At 31.4% G+C, this 18,443-nt stretch overlaps 2 protein-coding genes across 4 annotated transcripts; both read left to right on the forward strand.

Annotated features, from left to right (window-relative positions):
* Positions 1-117: 117 nt before the first annotated feature.
* On the forward strand, positions 118-3,981 carry LOC111700264 (mitochondrial fission 1 protein). Of its 2 annotated transcripts, none has more exons than XM_023471140.1 (6): positions 118-225; positions 552-601; positions 2,142-2,193; positions 2,412-2,460; positions 3,301-3,386; positions 3,855-3,981. In XM_023471140.1, exons 1-6 carry the CDS (start codon positions 136-138, stop codon positions 3,915-3,917), a joined length of 390 nt encoding a protein of 129 aa, XP_023326908.1. In that variant the 5' UTR covers positions 118-135; the 3' UTR covers positions 3,918-3,981. The 2 variants fall into 2 exon arrangements, with proteins under 2 accessions (XP_023326908.1, XP_023326909.1); XM_023471141.1 differs by having other exon boundaries at positions 3,895-3,972.
* A 2,301-nt stretch (positions 3,982-6,282) lies between these two features.
* Positions 6,283-18,113, forward strand: LOC111700265 (uncharacterized). 2 transcript variants are annotated; one of them, XM_023471142.1, is made up of 17 exons: positions 6,283-6,673; positions 7,866-7,985; positions 8,850-8,886; positions 9,446-9,524; positions 10,254-10,465; positions 10,677-10,782; positions 11,242-11,414; positions 12,017-12,053; positions 12,731-12,754; positions 13,263-13,322; positions 13,437-13,505; positions 13,859-14,388; positions 14,787-14,842; positions 14,974-15,142; positions 15,970-16,117; positions 16,757-16,838; positions 17,551-18,113. In XM_023471142.1, the coding sequence occupies exons 1-17, from the start codon at positions 6,611-6,613 to the stop codon at positions 17,611-17,613; spliced, it is 2,028 nt and encodes a 675-aa protein (XP_023326910.1). In that variant the 5' UTR covers positions 6,283-6,610; the 3' UTR covers positions 17,614-18,113. The 2 variants fall into 2 exon arrangements, with proteins under 2 accessions (XP_023326910.1, XP_023326911.1); XM_023471143.1 differs by having other exon boundaries at positions 11,242-11,411.
* Positions 18,114-18,443: the final 330 nt, after the last annotated feature.

An 18,443-nucleotide genomic window follows, 5' to 3' on the forward strand; every position in this document is an offset into this window, starting at 1 on the left:
TTTTTAAACTCAGTAAAACGAGACAAAAAGAAAGAGAAAAAACGAAATATGGAAAAACTTAACAGAAATAAAAACTTCATTATTTATTTTGTTATTTTTAGTAATTGTTTATTTCAGAAAAAAAACTATTTAATAATGGAACACATGTTAAATGACACAGTGCCTGTGGAAGATTTGAAAAAGTTTGAGCAGAAGTATCATGAAGAACTTCAGCAAACTGGAAAGGTTTTAATTTATTTCATTGCTAGCTTGGGAACCCAGCTTTGTCTGGATTTCCCCTATATAAGTCAACCCACTCAACTTTGAATCTCAAAACTAAGCTAAGAATATTCTTGTGGTTCTCCCGAGTTCCCTAATCAAAATTTGTGGCAAATCGGTCCAGGGGCTCACAAATTATGTTCGGACATACAACAAATAACCATACAACTACACATTACAATTTTCTGGAGGAAAGATGGTTTTTAAAGAAAATATACACCCCTGCATGTACAAATTTCTATCGTACAAGATAAGTTAAAAAATGAATTGAATGACAATATTTTGTTTCCTAGGCCAGTGCTAACTCTCAGTTTGAATATGCCTGGTGCCTGGTCAGGTCTAGGTCAGTATCCTTCTTTTAAAGGGACTGTAAGCGTAACTTTAAGTAACCCTACTCCTTGTAAAGATCGCAATGTCCGACTCACAACGGTACCCTTAAATCCCTTTGTCTGATCAAGTATGAATTATATGTCAATGTTGGCAATATTGAAAATAAATCATTTTCAGTTGTGGTTTCTTTACAAAAGTGAATTTAAAACCTTGAAAAAACGACAATATCTTCCACATTATTAATCAGATAAAGGCTACAAGGGTAACGGTTGCCACCCGGGCATTGCCATCTTTGCATGTAGGGTCACTTGAAATTACGCTTAATGTTTCAAGCGACCCTTCATGTAGCCATACCTGATTCACAACAGCACCCTTTAACCTTTAATTTGATAAATAATGTGAAGAATATGGTTATTTGAAAGTATTGAATTCTCACGAATTAAGAAACCACAATTTGTAATAGCCATTTATGGGCTTAGTAACATTATGCCTAGTTCACTATGCCTAGATTCATGAATGGCTAGTTATGCCTAGATAACACCATGCCTAGATTCATGAATGCCTATATAACATTATGCCTATATTTCTGAATTCCTAGAAAACATTATGCCTAGATTCCATATTGCATAGTCACCAAATGCCTAGATAACATTAGACTGAATTGAATGCCTATAGACATTGTCAAGCAATAAATAAATGATACTAATATGTTTACATGATTTATTACATATCTTATTGGTCAAATTTTTGCCTATCATGGGCCAAAGTAGAAATATAATCTGCTCTTGGCATGCTGTCAAAAGCATCAACAACAAACTTTATAATCTTTCTCTTGCATCTATAACTGAAGTTGCACATTTTCAAAAAGTTGTTTGCGGATTTTTGTAAAAATGTTACCGGATTGTATGTTTTTTCTCTCTCTTTAATATTTTTATTTCTCTTTGAAATACATTGTCTAGGCATTCAATGCACTCTTATGTTATCTAGGCATAATCTTATCCAGGCATTCATGAATCTAGGCATTTTGTTCTCTAGGCATTATGTTATCTAGGCATTAAGAACTAGGCATTCAAAAATCTAGGCATAATGTTATCTAGGCATTCAGAAATCTAGGCATAATGTTGTCTAGGCATTCATGAACTAGGCATAGTGAACTAGGCATTCACGAACTAGGCATTTGGGAACTAGGCATAATGTTACTGAGCCTTTTTTTTTGTAGAGAAATCTTATTTAATTTGATATCTTTAATTAATTCTAGCAACGAAAGTTCAAGAGTGAACCTAAACATGTTTCTCCTTTTTATTTTTAAGTGTGATAATTAGCTTGAGCCTTTTCTGTTAACTTATTTTTTATTTGGGTTGTATAGGACTTGCAAAAACCTAACATAATTCATGATTTATTATCTTTTAAGTGTTTTTGTTTATATTAGACCAAATATCGATTAGGACATAAATATGGAAATTTGTTAAGATTTTTTTCTTTTTGATTGAATGATTAATCGATTAAATGCATGATTGATTGATTGATTGATTAATTGATTTATTGCATCCTAGATATCAGGCTGATATAAGGAAAGGAATATTACTCCTGGAGGAACTATTTCAGGTTAGAATTTATTCATTCATTTTTTGAATATTTGTTAAAAGACTTTTTTAAAATTAAAGTTTTGGGCCAGTCAGAAAAATGTTTTTAATTTGCTAAAACAGACTTTTAATCAAACAATTCATAATAGTTTAAAACCCTGAGAACTTTTCAAGTGATCTAATTTGATGCTCATCACTAAATGATAAAAATTGAGTTTTTAAATTGTTTTAATGATTTAGGACCATGATGGAGAGAACAAAAGAGATTATTTATACTATCTGGCAATTGGTAATTAATTATTTTGATTATGAATGGGTTCATGTGCACATAATTAAATGTAACCCTCCTGATAAAGAGGTTCATGTCTGATTCTAAACAGCACCAGTTGAACCTTCTGCCTGAGTAAAAATAATTAAGATGTTCATGTTTTATCTGAACATTGATATCTTCTTCAGTTTGCTCAGATCTAGAATAGAATTTAAAATATTATACCGTTGTTTATCAGGTATAAACCTCTTAAAATGAAAGGTCTCTTAATATTACGTTTTAGTATTACACTTTGATTTTTACATAAAAAATTGGTTTCCCTTTACAAAAATATATGGTTGCGAATTTTTTGCAAGACACGAAAACTTAAAATGACAAGGAAATGAAGAAGCGGAAAAAAATGTGCAAAATTAAAATTAAACTTTTTCTTCAAATAAGGATATAAAACAAAACTTAATGGGGGGGGGGATACAAAATTGCCAGGCAATTTTCTTTCTATATATTTTCCTCAAAAAATTTGTTATGTTCATTTAACAATTTTTGGTGCGTTCCAGGCTTCTTTCGTAGTTTGCACATTGTTTAAACATCAATTTAGAAATTCCTTTGAGTATCAGAGCTCACCCGATGACGGTCTGGGTTCTCCTACTANCTGATTTTCCTGAAATGTTAAATAAAGATGAGCTGGCAACTTTTAATTGAACGAATGAGTTTAAACCCATATCTTATTTAAGAGATTAATCGATATTTCATTTGTCCCCAAAGACTATTGGGAGAGCGGTTAAACTTCAATTGTCTTTAAGAAATGAGTTAAACCGTTCATTTAAAAATTATTTTCTCTGAGAATGAGATAGAACTGTTTAGGAAATACTAAGCTGAAAGAGTATTCTGTTGCCCTCAAGTATGTCAGAGCTCTACTACAGTTCGAACCAGGAAATAGACAAGCACAGGTCAAAACTTTAATTTATAAAAAACTAAATCTCTTAAATTCTCTTTATGATTCAAAAAATTGATTTAATGTATTTTTGGCCATTATTTTAGGGTTTAGATTAGTTATGAACAAATGTTATTGACTAATAACTCAAACTATTATAACTAATAACTCAACCTGTTACTAATTAATAACTTAACCTGTTATGAACTAATAAATCAACCTGAAATTGACTTATAGACTAATAACTCAACCTGTTATTGACTAATGACTCAACCTGTTATTGACTAATGACTCATCCTGTAATTAACTAATATCTCAACCTGTTAGTAACGATTAACTCAACCTGTTATTATAGAATATCAAAGCCTGTTATTAACTAAAATTCAAAAGCTTTTGTATTTCAGGAGTCGGAAGCTATTGTTACTAAAAGCTTCTGTATTTCAGAAGTTGGAAGCTATTGTTACTAAAAGCTACTGTATTTCGGGAGTTGGAAGCTATTGTTACTAAAAGCTTCTGTATTTCAGGAGTTGGAAGCTATTGTTACTAAAAGCTTCTGTATTTCAGGAGTTGGAAGCTATTGTTACTAAAAGCTTCTGTATTTCAGGAGTTGGAAGCTATTGTTACTAAAAGCTTCTGNTGTTGTGATCAAGGTTTAAGCTTGGAACTGTTGTGATCAAGGTTTAAGCTTGGAACTGTTGTGATCAAGGTTTAAGCTTGGAACTGTTGTGATCAAGGTTTAAGCTTGGAACTGTTGTGATCAAGGTTTAAGCTTGGAACTGTTGTGATCAAGGTTTAAGCTTGGAACTGTTGTGATCAAGGTTTAAGCTTGGAACTGTTGTGATCAAGGTTTAAGCTTGGAACTGTTGTGATCAAGGTTTAAGCTTGGAACTGTTGTGATCAAGGTTTAAGGAACTCTTGTGCTTTTGTCCATGGAAATTTTAAATAAAGAAACATTTTTCAAACATGATATAAACTTTATAAAACTACGTAAGCTAAAGTTACATTAAGTTTCCATGTAAACTAAAGTTACAACAAAGTTTCCAAATGAAGTTAAGTTACAACAAAAGTTTTTCATGAACTTTTTTTAAAAACCTGCACGGCTAATTAAAGCCTTATATTTTTTATGAGAAATTTTTGAATTTTATCTATGTACTTTTTTTGTAGGTGGCGCTGCCCTGGCGTTTGGTGGTCTGGTAGGCCTTGGTATTGCTTTGGTTGGAAGACATGCACTGAAAAAATAGCTCTAACAAATACTGTAATAATTAATCATTTTATAATTGCATTTTTGTCCCTCTCCTTTACTGAGAATATAATTTGGAGATATAAATAGCGTCCTGTAATGTGTATTCAGTTGTAATACGTCAGATGGAAACAATAAAGATATATAGACTCAAGAGACTCAACAAATTTTATTTGTGTGAAGAAAGTTACTTTTTAAGAAATGATAAATGTCGAAAAGTAATATTTACATAACTACATGGTTTAAAAGTATTCTCTTAAAAACTTTACTATTAGTATCTTTCCATGCACCTCTGTCCCTTTCGTAAAAGTAAATTCGACCTATATGAAGTATAAAATCTGACCGCGTCAACCTTGGTACAACGGCTATCCATGTCCATAGAGCTAGGTACAGTACAAACTGGGACTGGAAAGGTTGGCCCGGCTTGGAAATTAAAATGTACTACGGCTGCCCGTGTATCTGTCCCAAGGCTGCGTAAGGAAACCTAAGCAAATGTATTTTTTATATCATTCATTAACCTTTTTCTGAAGGACAGAATTACTTATGATTTATAGAGAGTTATCCACCAAGACTGAGACTGTAAAGACGACTGAACACTATGGAAATATGATTATATTAAGGTCAAATTGTGACCGAGGGGAGGAAGGTCAGTCACAACAATTTCTAGTCTGAGCCACATTCTCATTATTTTCTCGTCCGAGCCACCTCGAAATCCTCGTCCTCTCATTAGGATTTTTAAGTGTCTAATCCTACAAAATTGAACTATATTTTAAGAATCGGGCTACGTTAGGGCATAAATGAAATATTAAATTTTTGTAAATCGAAAAAATTTGTTACGATTGAATTTAAGTTTTCGAGTTCGATGTCGATGAATTATCCTTTGTTGATATCTTGATATCCCTGTACCATATGGTTCCCATAATTTTTCAGTTATTAAATTTAAAGTGTTGTCACAATTATTACGAGAGTTCCTTATCAGACAGTATTTCCGTTAAATATTTTAAAACTTATTCAGAGCGGTGAATAATATTATAGAGCAGAGAGTTATGAAAACTATGTTTCTTTTATTTTTCTTTTATTTCACAGGTGTACGCATTTTTTGTACTGCAGTGTACTGTCTTTGGGTGGAAATGTAAACACAAGACGGATGTCGGAGCCTGACATGGGATCCATCTTTCACATAAAAAAATCAATGAAATATTCTGGTCATAGGAAACTATTATGTGAATTATCAAAATTTAATGCTCTTAATCTCCTCGGATACTAAACGAACGCTGATGTATCTATTCTTGTTTACAAATTCCGCCCAGAGAGAACTGGTTTCAATATGTACGCAGAGTAAACGCAACTGCAATTAACGTTCCTTGCATTATAACCTTGCATTTAGATATAATGACATTATTTAATAGTGATCGAAATTATTACCTAAAATAAATTTTCACAAAAAAAATAATCTATGAAATATTTTGGTCATAGGAAACTATTATGTAAATTATCAAAATGATTAAAATTTAATGCTTTTAACCTCTTCGGATACTAAACGAACACTGATGCATCTGTTCTTGTTTACAAATTCCGCCCAGAGAAAACTGGTTTCAAAATGTACGCATCGAGTATACGCGACCGCGTCCGCAATTAACTTTCCTTGCATAAGTACCTTGCTAAGATCTATTTTTTTTGTTTCAACTGTGGTTTCTTTGCAAAAGTGACTTGCGCATTTCTTGCTCATCAGAAATGGAGAAATTATCGAGAAAGAAGTTATCTTCCCCACCAATTTGAGCATGGATAAATCGGAAAATTGTCATCCTTCCATGGAGGGTCACTTGAAATTACGCTTACAGTCCTTTTAAAATCCATGTATTTGCAAAAAATATGTAAAAATCAGTCGTGACTCGTTGTGAGTGATAAAATGAAAATAGTTGTACCAGTGAATAGTGATCATAAATAGAGATTGGATGTCAGTATACTATTTATAGTACGTATATACATGTTTGCATAAAATGGATAAAATGTTTTTCTTCTTTGGAACCTTACATGCTAAACCATACAGACCCGTCTCCCAGGTTATACAGGGTGTCCCAATAAACATGGGAATTCAGTGACATTTATATCATCTTCGTTCCATGCGGCATTTTTTCACGAACAGATTTAAAACAGTATTCCAGCTTAGACATCTAATATCGAAAACGTTTGGTCTTGAGATTTGTGGTCTGTATCTTCAAAATTGACGGAGATATTGCTATATTTGTACAAATTGGAATTTGTTCGATAAATCTAATTGTCTTAATATCTAATATCATCGTAAATTTGTAAGATACAAAAAAAGGAAAACCACTTTATGAAAAGCTCGTCAGACGTATAAATCTCTTTTTTACTTGCTTTGCCATATATTAAATATCAGAGTTCAAAGACGACTTTTAAGTCGTCTTTTAATTCCCATGTCTATTGGGACACCAAACACGAACCTTTAACGATCTCGTTTTTTTGGTTAGTTATTGCCGTATATTTTCTCTTGGGATACAATTTTTGCGTGGTTTATTAAAAGCTAATTTTACATGGACACAATTTTGAAATATGAAACCTTCAAAAGTTCACAGTGTTTGGGTTGTGCCCAACCCTACAATAAAGAACGCAAACGGGTTTTTTCTGTTATAGTCTAACCAAGAAGCATAGAATATAAAGGAGATGGAATCGACCCGGCCCACCCTACCATAAAAGGTCGTCTTCCCATACCATAGTGAATAAAAACAATTTTTCACATTATAAAAAAATACGCTTCATGTATTGCTAATATTTTTGCATCCCAAAAAAATTATTTGTTTTCGTTATTCAGCCTAATTTTTACCCGTATGTATATAATAACTTATTTTTAATACATGTACGCGGTATATGTACATCGGACAAATATTTCTTATTCAAATGAACCACCGTCTGCAAAACATGAATAATCATATGATAGGTCGGGCCGGGTCGATTCAATCTCCCTTATACTCCATGCTCTTGAGTTCAACCAAGAACTTCGGAGACATCGTAATAATTTATAAAATGTAAACCTATTGTTACTGGAATGCTGCAGATGTTTAGGGTTTTTTAATTGAATAATTATATATGGAGCTTTTTAGAACTTTATAAAACATGCTTGCTGAGAAATAGGTATGTTACAAAGTATAAAACCCCTTGAAAATTGTCATGACAACATTTTATAAATCTTTTCGATGTCACTGAAGCTCTGAGTTAAACTATATGTTTAATTAGACTGCCATTGATGCTGTAAGTTCAGAAGCACTTCTGAGATCACCAACCCGAGTTAAACCTTCTAACTTCCGTAGACTTCCATCCAGACCATCTGGCCTCCTCAGATGGTTCAGAACAAAAGTAAATTTTTTAAATTAATTTAGTTTTGAACAAGTCTAGAAATTTAAAAATGAAGTTTCCTGATTGCATTTAGATTTCCTGAACGCATTTAGATTTCGTGAATGCAATTTGACTGTCTAAATGCAATTAGATTTCCTGAATGCAATAAATTATCTTAATAAATTTAGATTTCCTAAATGCAATTAGATTTCCGGAAAAAAATTTAATTTCAGAATAAATTTAGATTTCCTGAATAAAATTAGATTTTCTTTATGAAATTAAATATCCTGAATGAAATTAGATTTCCTGAATGAAATTAGATTTCCTAAATGAAATTAGATTTCCTAAATGAAATTAGATTTCCTGAATGAGATTAGATTTCCTGAATGAAATTAGATTTCCTGAATGAAATTAAATATCCTGAATGAAATTAGATTTTCTAAATGAAATTAGATTTCCTGAATGAAATTAGATTTTCTAAATGAAATTAGATTTCCTGAATGAGATTAGATTTCCTTAATGAAATTAGATTTTCTTTATGAAATTAGATTTCCTGAATGAAATTAGATTTCCTGAATGAAATTAGATTTCCTAAATGAAATTAAATTTCCTGCATGAAATTAAATTTCCTGAATGAGATTAGATTTCCTGAATGAAATTAGATTTCCTGAATGAAATTAAATATCCTGAATGAAATTAGATTTCCTAAATGAAATTAGATTTCCCGAATGAAATTAAATATCCTGAATGAAATTAGATTTCCTAAATGAAATTAGATTTCCTGAATGATTAGATTGCCTAAGTGAGATTAGATTTCCTGAATGAAATTTAGATTTCCTGAAAACCGTTTTTAAAAGTGTTTAATTACAATTATTTTATTTTTAGATATCAAATGAAAAGGGGGATCTTAGTTCTGGGGCAGGGAGGTGCTCACGTAAATAAAATATTAAAGAATCAGCAGAAATAGCAAACTGCAATATTGCATGACACGTATACAGTAAGAACCAGAAAACTTGGGAACAAATGTCGTCTGTTTATCTAAAAAAAACTATTAGTTTTTTGAGAAATTGTTCAGCTGCAAATTAATTCTTGATTATTTTATTAATTAAAGGATACAGAGAATACAGAAGACAAAGAAAATTAATTTGTGATTTGGTTTAGCAAATTTGAAATTACTTATTTTCCCAAAATTATTTTGACTGAAAGATAAATATTCATTAAAGTTTAGCAGTTAAATTAAATGTAAATTGAACGCAAGTCATGAATTTGACACACAGGGTGTCCCAATAATTATCGGAATTGAGTGACGATTTTGAGATCGTCTTTGTAACGATTTTTAATTTAGTATGGGGATTGCGGATAATGAAATTTTATATCCCCTCATCAGACTGCACTATTGAATATGCTTTAACTGTAGAAAAGAACCCCCCCCTCCCCATGTTTGAAAGGTTACCCAAGAAATATATATTTACATGATGTAGAAAAAGCTGATAACGCATCTCTCATTGAAACTGATTTCAACGATATTGAAGCAACAGTGGTTCTCTCAGTACCTAAAAGGTAATTATCGTCAGATTAAAATGTCGTCTCTGTTCATTAATATACTAAAAAGGTTTACCCACATAAATTTAAATACATTTCTTTTTTCAATTTATGTTTTTTGCTGCCATTTTAGACATATTTTATTTCCAATATCATTAAAATTTACAGTATATTAATGTATAGGAACATTACAGTACAGTACAGTACAGTACAGTACAGTACAGTACAGTACATTAATGTATAGGAACGCAAATTTTATGCTTCTTTGTTATAATAAGCGAAAAGGAATGGAGTCTTTATCACAAACTATGATTTTCTAATATTGATATCTTTGCAACGATATTTCAAACTATGAATTCTTTCTGAGTAAACCATCTAAGTTCAAATGTTTACAAGATAATGTTACAAAGATAAAGTTATTAGACATTTTGAGTTTGTGGCAGAGACTCAATTCTTTTCAATCAAACGTAAATTGCACACCCATTGAAGTTAAATACAGGGTTACCCACAAATGATCAGAGACGACAGTGTGAAATTGGTCGAACTCATTTATAAAATTTCTGGTTTGCTACAGGAGCTGCAGTTCCTTGTTTTGTTTTTGGATGCCTAATTTTGTTTTATCATTTTTAAACACAAACCAGAATTTAATTCCTTGGAATCGTGTATCTGATCTGAACAGTTCTGGATCGTCAATCGTCATTCAGGACTCATCTTTTGTGGGTAACTCTGGATAAATATTTGATTTAGAGTGGGGCCTCCAAGAAACCGTCGACCTCCGGCCAGAGCAGCAAGACCTCTCAGAGGTCAGGAAACAGGAGAACTTGTTCAGGAAACAGGAGAGTGCAAACAAAAAACAGGAGAGAGTGCTCAAAAAACAGGAGCAGAAGATAGTGTTCCCGAAAAATCCAACATTAAAGCAGAAAATAGAAGCAAAGGAACTGCGATGTTAAACATACTAGGAATGCCATTATCCTTAAATAGTTGCCATCAAATAGCGTAGAGCTTAGAATATAAATATTTCAAACTAAGAATTCTGCAAGATCAAAGTTTTAAAAATATTTTACCATATTGGAGATTATTAAATTATAAAGTAAAGGAACTATCAAATTATAGTTTGAGGCACTTATCAGTTCCTTTAAGAATCGATTTTGATTAAACATGATGTTGCAGAGAAAAAGATTAACAGGAAAAAACGAGAATTAAAGGAAGGAGAAGAGCCCAAAGTAAAGCTTCTCACCAAACGGAAAAAATTACCCAAAAAAATCTGTGAAAACTTATCAGGGATTTTTTATACAGAAAAATCATTTCCTAAATTAGTCTTTATTTTTAGTTTCTTTTTTTTGCCGCCTTTTAGCTACCATTAAGCACCCATTTTCCCCCACCGCGCGGGATGTAAGTAACGAAACTGTCCTCAGGGACAATAATGTAAAATAACATCCTGCTCTGCAAAATTTTCGTGAAAAAATCGCGCATTTGAAATCTAAAAAGGCAGTAAAATTTTCATCTAAAATTATGAGTTAATTTTTTATGGGGCAAAATTTGCATTGGGGACCCATGGTGAAGTAGAATTCACAATTGATTTCTCTTTAAAGTGTGTTATAGGTGTAAATAATAATTACAGTTTGTCACTTTTCCATAGCAGTACCATAGCAGTACCATAGCACGTACTCTGATTTTGGGTCTAATCAAAACAAAACACTTTTTTTGAATTGTAAATTTTTTTCTAAATAAAAAAATCAGATCTGAATCCTGTGACTGAATCCTTGGTATATTTTCTTGGACATCAAGACGAACTTGAGGATCATCAGAATCAGCTATTGAGAAAACAGATTCGACAATCAGACTCTCGATTAAGTCGAGAGATCGCTCAACAACAGATCAAAGATATTTTAAGTTATGCAGAAGGTGGTAATTATTATTATTTTGTGATCATTGCAGGAATTGTGCAATTTTTCTGTGGCATTTTAGGGCCACATAGATTCAGCCTGCATATAAAAAGTTTCATAAACTTTTAAGACAGGGTCCACTTTAAAGTGTCGTTCGCTTTGGGCTTTAATTTTACCGCTCCAACTCATATAAAATGCTTTTCTGTAGCTCTTTCGATGTACACTGTAGCACTGTAAAGCACTTGTTTTTTAGCTTAGGTTTTTAAGAAGTTTAATTTGGCAAAATTAATTTTTGCATGCAACCTTGAAATCACAGTGGGGCTTGTAGAGGATATTTAAGTTGACCCTTCACATAGAGTGGCATGAGTCAATCACAACTATACCCTTTAAACCATTCTCTTATTAAGAATAAATGAGATATCTTTATCTATAGAGCTTTCAATAGTTTTCAAAAGTTACTTGCGGACCTAAACTGCATGCATAAATATTGAAGAAAATTGACAAAATTAAACACTTGTTCAGATACTTCTTTATGTTATCAGTATAGTTCTGCAAAGGTATGAAATTGTGCCATTCTTACATGTAGGGTCACTTAAAATAACGTCTATAGTCTCTTTAATTTAGATTCACCTCCTCCTCCTCTACCTGAGAAGCCGAAAAGGAAAATCATTTAATTTTTGAAGAATTTGATTTAAATTTCAATCTTATTTTTAAGAAAAACTTAATATGGAATAGATTAAACTTTTACTTTTAGTTTTAAAATACACATGAATAATATAATTTGTAGACTGATACTCCAAGTTCTACTTTTTAAATTGTTAATCTAGGATTTAAATACAGTGAAACCCATAATAACGAATACATCGAAAGAATTCATAAAATGTCGTATTCTTCACTTTCTGATAATGGAATGTTGCAAATATTTAGTTTTTTAATTAAATGATTACATGGAACGTTTTAAAACTGAAAAATATAGTATGAAACTTATTGAAAAATTGTCAAGACGACATTTAATAAATTCTTCCGATGTATTCGTTATTATGGGTTTCACTGTAAATACTTTGGTTTAATAATAATTGTAAGTTTTCCAAAACAATTAAAATTGATTAAAGGAATTGAGTCTTTCCTGTAACTTTGCAACCTGATGGTGTAAACCTTTGTTATTAAATTATTTGATCCAACAAAATTCAAAGTTTGAAATATCTACATAAGGTCTACGACATTGGATTGCATAGATAATAGTGATTGAACATTCAGAATTTATGGCAAAAACTCAATTCCTTTCTTATATTGATATGGAATTGTGTAAAAAGAAAATTGAATTTTTGATTTTAATAGAATGAAATTATCTGAATTATCCAGGTAAGGGGTACAAAGCTTGTAAAAATAAAGAAGATAAAAAGTATAAATAAATGGATTGATGTATTATGAAATATTATGAACATGCAATATACATTTAACAAATTGGACAATTCGGAAAAAAGGAATTAGTCTAATCTCTACCACAAACTTAAATTTTCCCTATATCTTTGTAACCTTGTGGTGTAAACAGTTGACATTTTAAATTTAGATTATTTGATCTAACCGAATTCATAGTTTGAAATTTCTAAATTTTAATACAGTGGTTTGCAAAGATATATAGATTGTGACAAAAACTCAATTCCTTTAAATTTGTCAAGGTTTCAAAAAGAGTTAATACTTTAATTAGAGGATAAAAATGGGAAAAATGACGTACGCCAAATTAAAGGTTACTTTATGTTAGATTGAAACCTTGAGTATTCTAATCGTAATTTCTTTTTTTGCTGACCTTTATTTATATAATTTATTACATTATATTACATTTTTTAAAATAATGAAATGGTATTTTTAGTCGGGAAAATTCTACTGGAGGGATTTCTCTTTCTTCTCACAGTAAAGGAAATCAGTTTAGGAATTTAAAGTTTAAAATTCTAGAATATAAAATTGATTTTTTTTATTTTCTGATGAGAAAAGACGTGTTTTTTAAAATTTACTTTTTAGAGTTTAAACTTTTTGAATTGTTTAGTGTAAGTTTTGACGAAATCAAACAAAAAAAAGAAAGGTTGAAAAAGATTAATACAATTTCATTTGAAAGGTAATTTTGTTACAGGTTTTAAAGAGACCATCGTATTGTAATTTCAAGTAATATTCCATTTGAGGGGTATGCCAGATTTACTACTTTACCCTGCTAACTATTATCTGATTAATAATGAAGAAGATATTGTCGTTGTTCTAGCTAAAAAAGTGTTTGATTTGGAAATATTGTCTTTCAATCATCGAAAGCCACTTAAATGCAAACCACAATTTAAAATAATCAGTTTTTAAAGAGAATATGGATATATCATGCATTTAAAATTCAGACAAAGCATTTAGGGTTACTGTTGTCAATCTGACACATTTTGCGTAAATTCGATTTGGATTTTTATGAAGACTTTTTCTTTAATTTAGGGATCCTTCCCCTACTCCAGTAGATGAAGAGTCCCAGGATGAATCCAGATCACTTTCTGGATCAGAATCCAATACAATGCCAGCTTCAACTGATCATAGAGGATCATCTGAATCAGTAATATCAACTGAGCTAGTATCATCAACTGAGCCAGGAGAATTAACTGAGCCAGAAGTATCCACTGAGCTAGGAGTATCAAATGAATCAGAAACATCAACTGAATCAGTCGGATTAACTGAACCAGTCACATCAACTGAACCAGAAGTATCTTTTGAACCAAGAGCTTCAACAGAACATAGAGCATCATCTGCATCAGAAATATCAACTGAATCAGTAATTTCATCTAAATCAATAATATCTACTGAAGCAGTCAGATCAACTAATTCAGGAGTATCAAGTGAATCAGGAGAATCTACTTTAGCAGGATTATCTTCTGAAAAAGAATTCATCCCTGTTTTTAATCAAGAGAAAAATGTCAAGGTTTGGGAAGGAAATGATGAACATTTTGCAAACCAGCAGAAAAATAAACAAGGTTAGAAAACCCTTGCAATAAAGATAAAAAATTTTATCACGTTTTCGGAAAACTAAAACTAAAAATAAAATAAAATATTCAAATCCTAATTTGACTGTATGTTTCGGTTAAATATGAACGGATTGCCATCTGAAAGAGACTGCAGACGCAATTTAAGTGATTTTATCGATTTGTAGAGATTCACCGTGGTTCGATTCACAGTGGTACACATAACATTTTATAATCAATTTTTAGTCAGATAAAAGCAGGGATATCTCATTCATTCTTGATAATATTTCAAGGGTACCGATGTACATCAGACATGCCATGCACTCTATATAAAGAGGGGGTCACTAAAAATTACGAGCTCAGACCCTTATTAATTATTAGTTTTATAAAATTATATTTGATTATTTCAGAAGATGAAATTGAACTAATAAGTTACTTCAACTCAGCTCATTTCTCAGAAAAATTGGTAAGCTGACATCAGTATATTTTTAGAAATTGTTAACTTGCCACCAAGTTCTGCTGCACAACAAGTCTGATACAAAAATAGACAAGCTCAAGTTTTGATTATTAGTTATTGAAATCTTATTGACGTTTCAGGATAGCGAGATGAACATTGATGACATCTTGTCAATGATTCCAACTTTAGAATCATTTGAAAATATTGATCCTGTGGATCTTCCTGCCCCGGATCATATTGATCAACTGGATCCAACTGCATCGGATCATATTGATGATCAACTTTTGGAGACTGAACAAAAATCATCAGGTTGGGAACTCATCACTTTTCTTTACTTAACTTCATCATTTGCCAAAAGGAATTGTTGGCGTATTTGAAAATACAAATATTACCTAAATTACAATACACCAGAGATGGAATTTAAAGAACTTGAGCAGCGGTTTAAATCTGCCAAAACCCGGTTTAAATTAAACGTCGGCTTAAATCTTGAAACATTTGATACAATTTCAAGTGGAACCAACCATATTTAAGCCGCGGCTTAAATTGAAACCGCCGCTCAAATTCTTTAAATTCGGCCACCGGGCAACTTTTACCTGATAGTTAAAACTTAGAATGGTAAATTCTATTTAAATAACCAACACTTTTTGGGTTTTTAGCTAGAAAATCTGGTTATAAATAAATAGTACGCGTGAATAGGACTTTTGAACAGTCGATGATGTTAAATTTAAAATTTAGTGACGTTTAAAAAATATTTTAGCTTTGTTATACCTTTTTTAAAATCTAAATATACTTTCTTTAAGGAACTGCTAAGGAAAAATTAAAGGGAAAATAAACCTAAACAATACAGGAGTTGATCGAGACCTATATGAGTTCTATCTAATGTCCCAGAACTTCCTTTGGGTTGTCGTAATTTTCGGATTCGTTGCGTATTTGCTGCATGTGATCTGTTTAAATCTTTGATTTATATACCACATCTCATATACATAAGTTTTTGTAATAACGTTGACACAGTTTTATATCAATTTCTCGAGACAGAACACATACGATAGAACTCATATTGGTCGCAATCAACTGCTTAAGTGTTTGGTTTCAGCCTATTACCCTTTCATTTTTTCTTAACAGTCCTTTAAATGAAGGTGTGGATCTGTCTGAAGGAGATGAAATATTGACCAATCAGAACACCGAAGGAGATGAAACATTGACCAATCAAAACACTTTCTATAATGAAAGACTTGATCTCAACGTGGCACAAGAGGTTGTTCAACTTTTTGATTGTATCCACGGGTAATTATGATTTTATATTTAAAAGATTTAATTAATTTACCGATATAAATAAATGCTTAAACAAATTATCATGATTATCGAATTATTCTTGATTCTTCTCGCCCCTTTTCTACAATTAGTTTTATCTTTTAACTTTACAATTTGGCCTTTTTTCATTGGACACGGCAATCTATATATAAATTTGGCTTGTATGTCTAGGTGTTTGTTTGTTTGTATCCAATAAACGTCAAAACGGCTGAACCGATCGGGCCCAAATTTTTTGTGGGACATCACGTGACCACAGGGAAGGTTTATGAATGATAAAAATTTAAAAAATGTGTTTTAAAGGTTTTTAATTTTGTAAAAAAGAATTGTTTCTTTTTTGTTTTAAAATGTAAACAAAAAGACCATGTTCACAATTTAAATAGAAGATGGGCGCGAAGCGCCCTAAAAGCCTAGTAAACATAAATTTAACATAAATATTTGCGGATTTTAAGTTTAAATAGGCGCATTTTCCAAATTAAATTAGGGCCCAACGGTTTAGCTATTTTGACGTTTTTAGATACATAAAGACGTTCGAATGGAAAGCAAAATATATTTATTTATATTTATAGATTATAGATTGCTTTTTCTGTCATCACATTTCTGTAATTTCTCTAGGTTTGAAACCAGTGACATAACCGAACTAAATGAGACAAATGACAACTCAGAGAGAAGGCAATCGTCTGTTTCCAGGAAACAGGTATAACAAGAAACAACACGTTCATGGTGGTACTTTTAACTTTGCTTGTAAAGATATTGAGTTTGCCACAAACTGATTTTCTAATCCAAATATCTTTACAACCCAAAATGCATGTTAATTATCAAACAACCATAGATATGTATTTAGGGAAATACAGAAAAAGTTGTCCTCACAATATAATAAGTTTTCAATTTGTGCAGATCATTTATTCTGTTTAAGATTTTGTTCTTTTTTTGTTAATTATAACGAATGGAAACCCTAATTAAATCTGATATTTTTATTGGTCTGTGACCTGTGGTTATACAGAATTAAATCTGATATTTTTATTGGTCTGTGACCTGTGGTTATATACAGAATTAAATCTGATATTTTTATTGGTCTGTGACCTGTGGTTATATACAGAATTAAATCTGATATTTTTATTGGTCTGTGACCTGTGGTTATACAGAATTAAATCTGATATTTTTATTGGTCTGTGACCTGTGGTTATACAGAATTAAATCTGATATTTTTATTGGTCTGTGACCTGTGGTTATATACAGAATTAAATCTGATATTTTTATTGGTCTGTGGTTATATACAGAATTAAATCTGATATTTTTATTGGTCTGTGACCTGTGCTTATATACAGAATTAAATCTGATATTTTTATTGGTCTGTGGTTATATACAGAATTAAATTGATCACAAATGACAAAATATTATTTTTCCAGATCGACTTTGAATTCCAGCTTGGGAAGGAGCCTGAAGTAGATTTCACAGAAGATTGTTCTTAGCAGCAAATAAAAGGCGTTTGTGTTTATCTAATCTTACTTTAATTTTTCTTTACTCTGTATTTTTACATGTAATATTGCTAGGTGTTGTGTAACTTGTAACTTAGGCTAAGCACGTCAAGAATTTTTTCAATCCCTTAAAATAGCTTCTTTTTTAAAATTTCTGTTGACCGTTTAATCTTTAGCTAATAATGGAACGTTCCATTTGTTCCTTTTTTATAAACCGTTAACTTTTTTCAAGACGCCTGTTTCCGTTCGTTAACGGTTTTTGCCGTTTTTTTTAAAAAACTTGGTGTTTGATTAGGGAACATTGCCCAACCCTACTTGTAATTAACTAGTAAATTACTGTTAAATATAGCTTACTCGTTTTTGTAAAGATATGTTAGCTAGTTCAATTAAGAAGGCAAAATTAGCAGCCTTCAGGATTAAAATCTTTCCATGCAATTTCAAAGTTTACAAAATATTTATTGATATGGAAATATAATTTTATTTGAAATAAGGAATACGAACGATGTATAATCGTAAGTGCAAAATTACAGATTTCAAAGGTTAAAATTTTATTAATCAGAGAGATAGCTAGTTGAACTAGACGCGACCCTTTAAACTTACTTTTCTCTGGTGCCGCCAAGATCAGTTTCATGAGAGGGTTCTATGTAATTTCAGAGGCATTATTTAAATGTGTTTTCAATCCTAGAAACTGGAACACATCTAAGTCAGTAATTTCAAGTGTCCAATTCTTAAAGACTTGCACACGGGAAGCCGTTGTACATTTGAATTTCCTAGCCGGGTCAACCTTTCCGGTCCCAGTTTTTACTGTACCTAGCTTTATGGAC

The sequence above is a fragment of the Eurytemora carolleeae genome, unplaced genomic scaffold (genome assembly GCF_000591075.1).
Source record: "Eurytemora carolleeae unplaced genomic scaffold, Eaff_2.0 scaffold266, whole genome shotgun sequence".
NCBI classification, from domain to species: Eukaryota; Metazoa; Arthropoda; class Copepoda; order Calanoida; family Temoridae; genus Eurytemora; species Eurytemora carolleeae.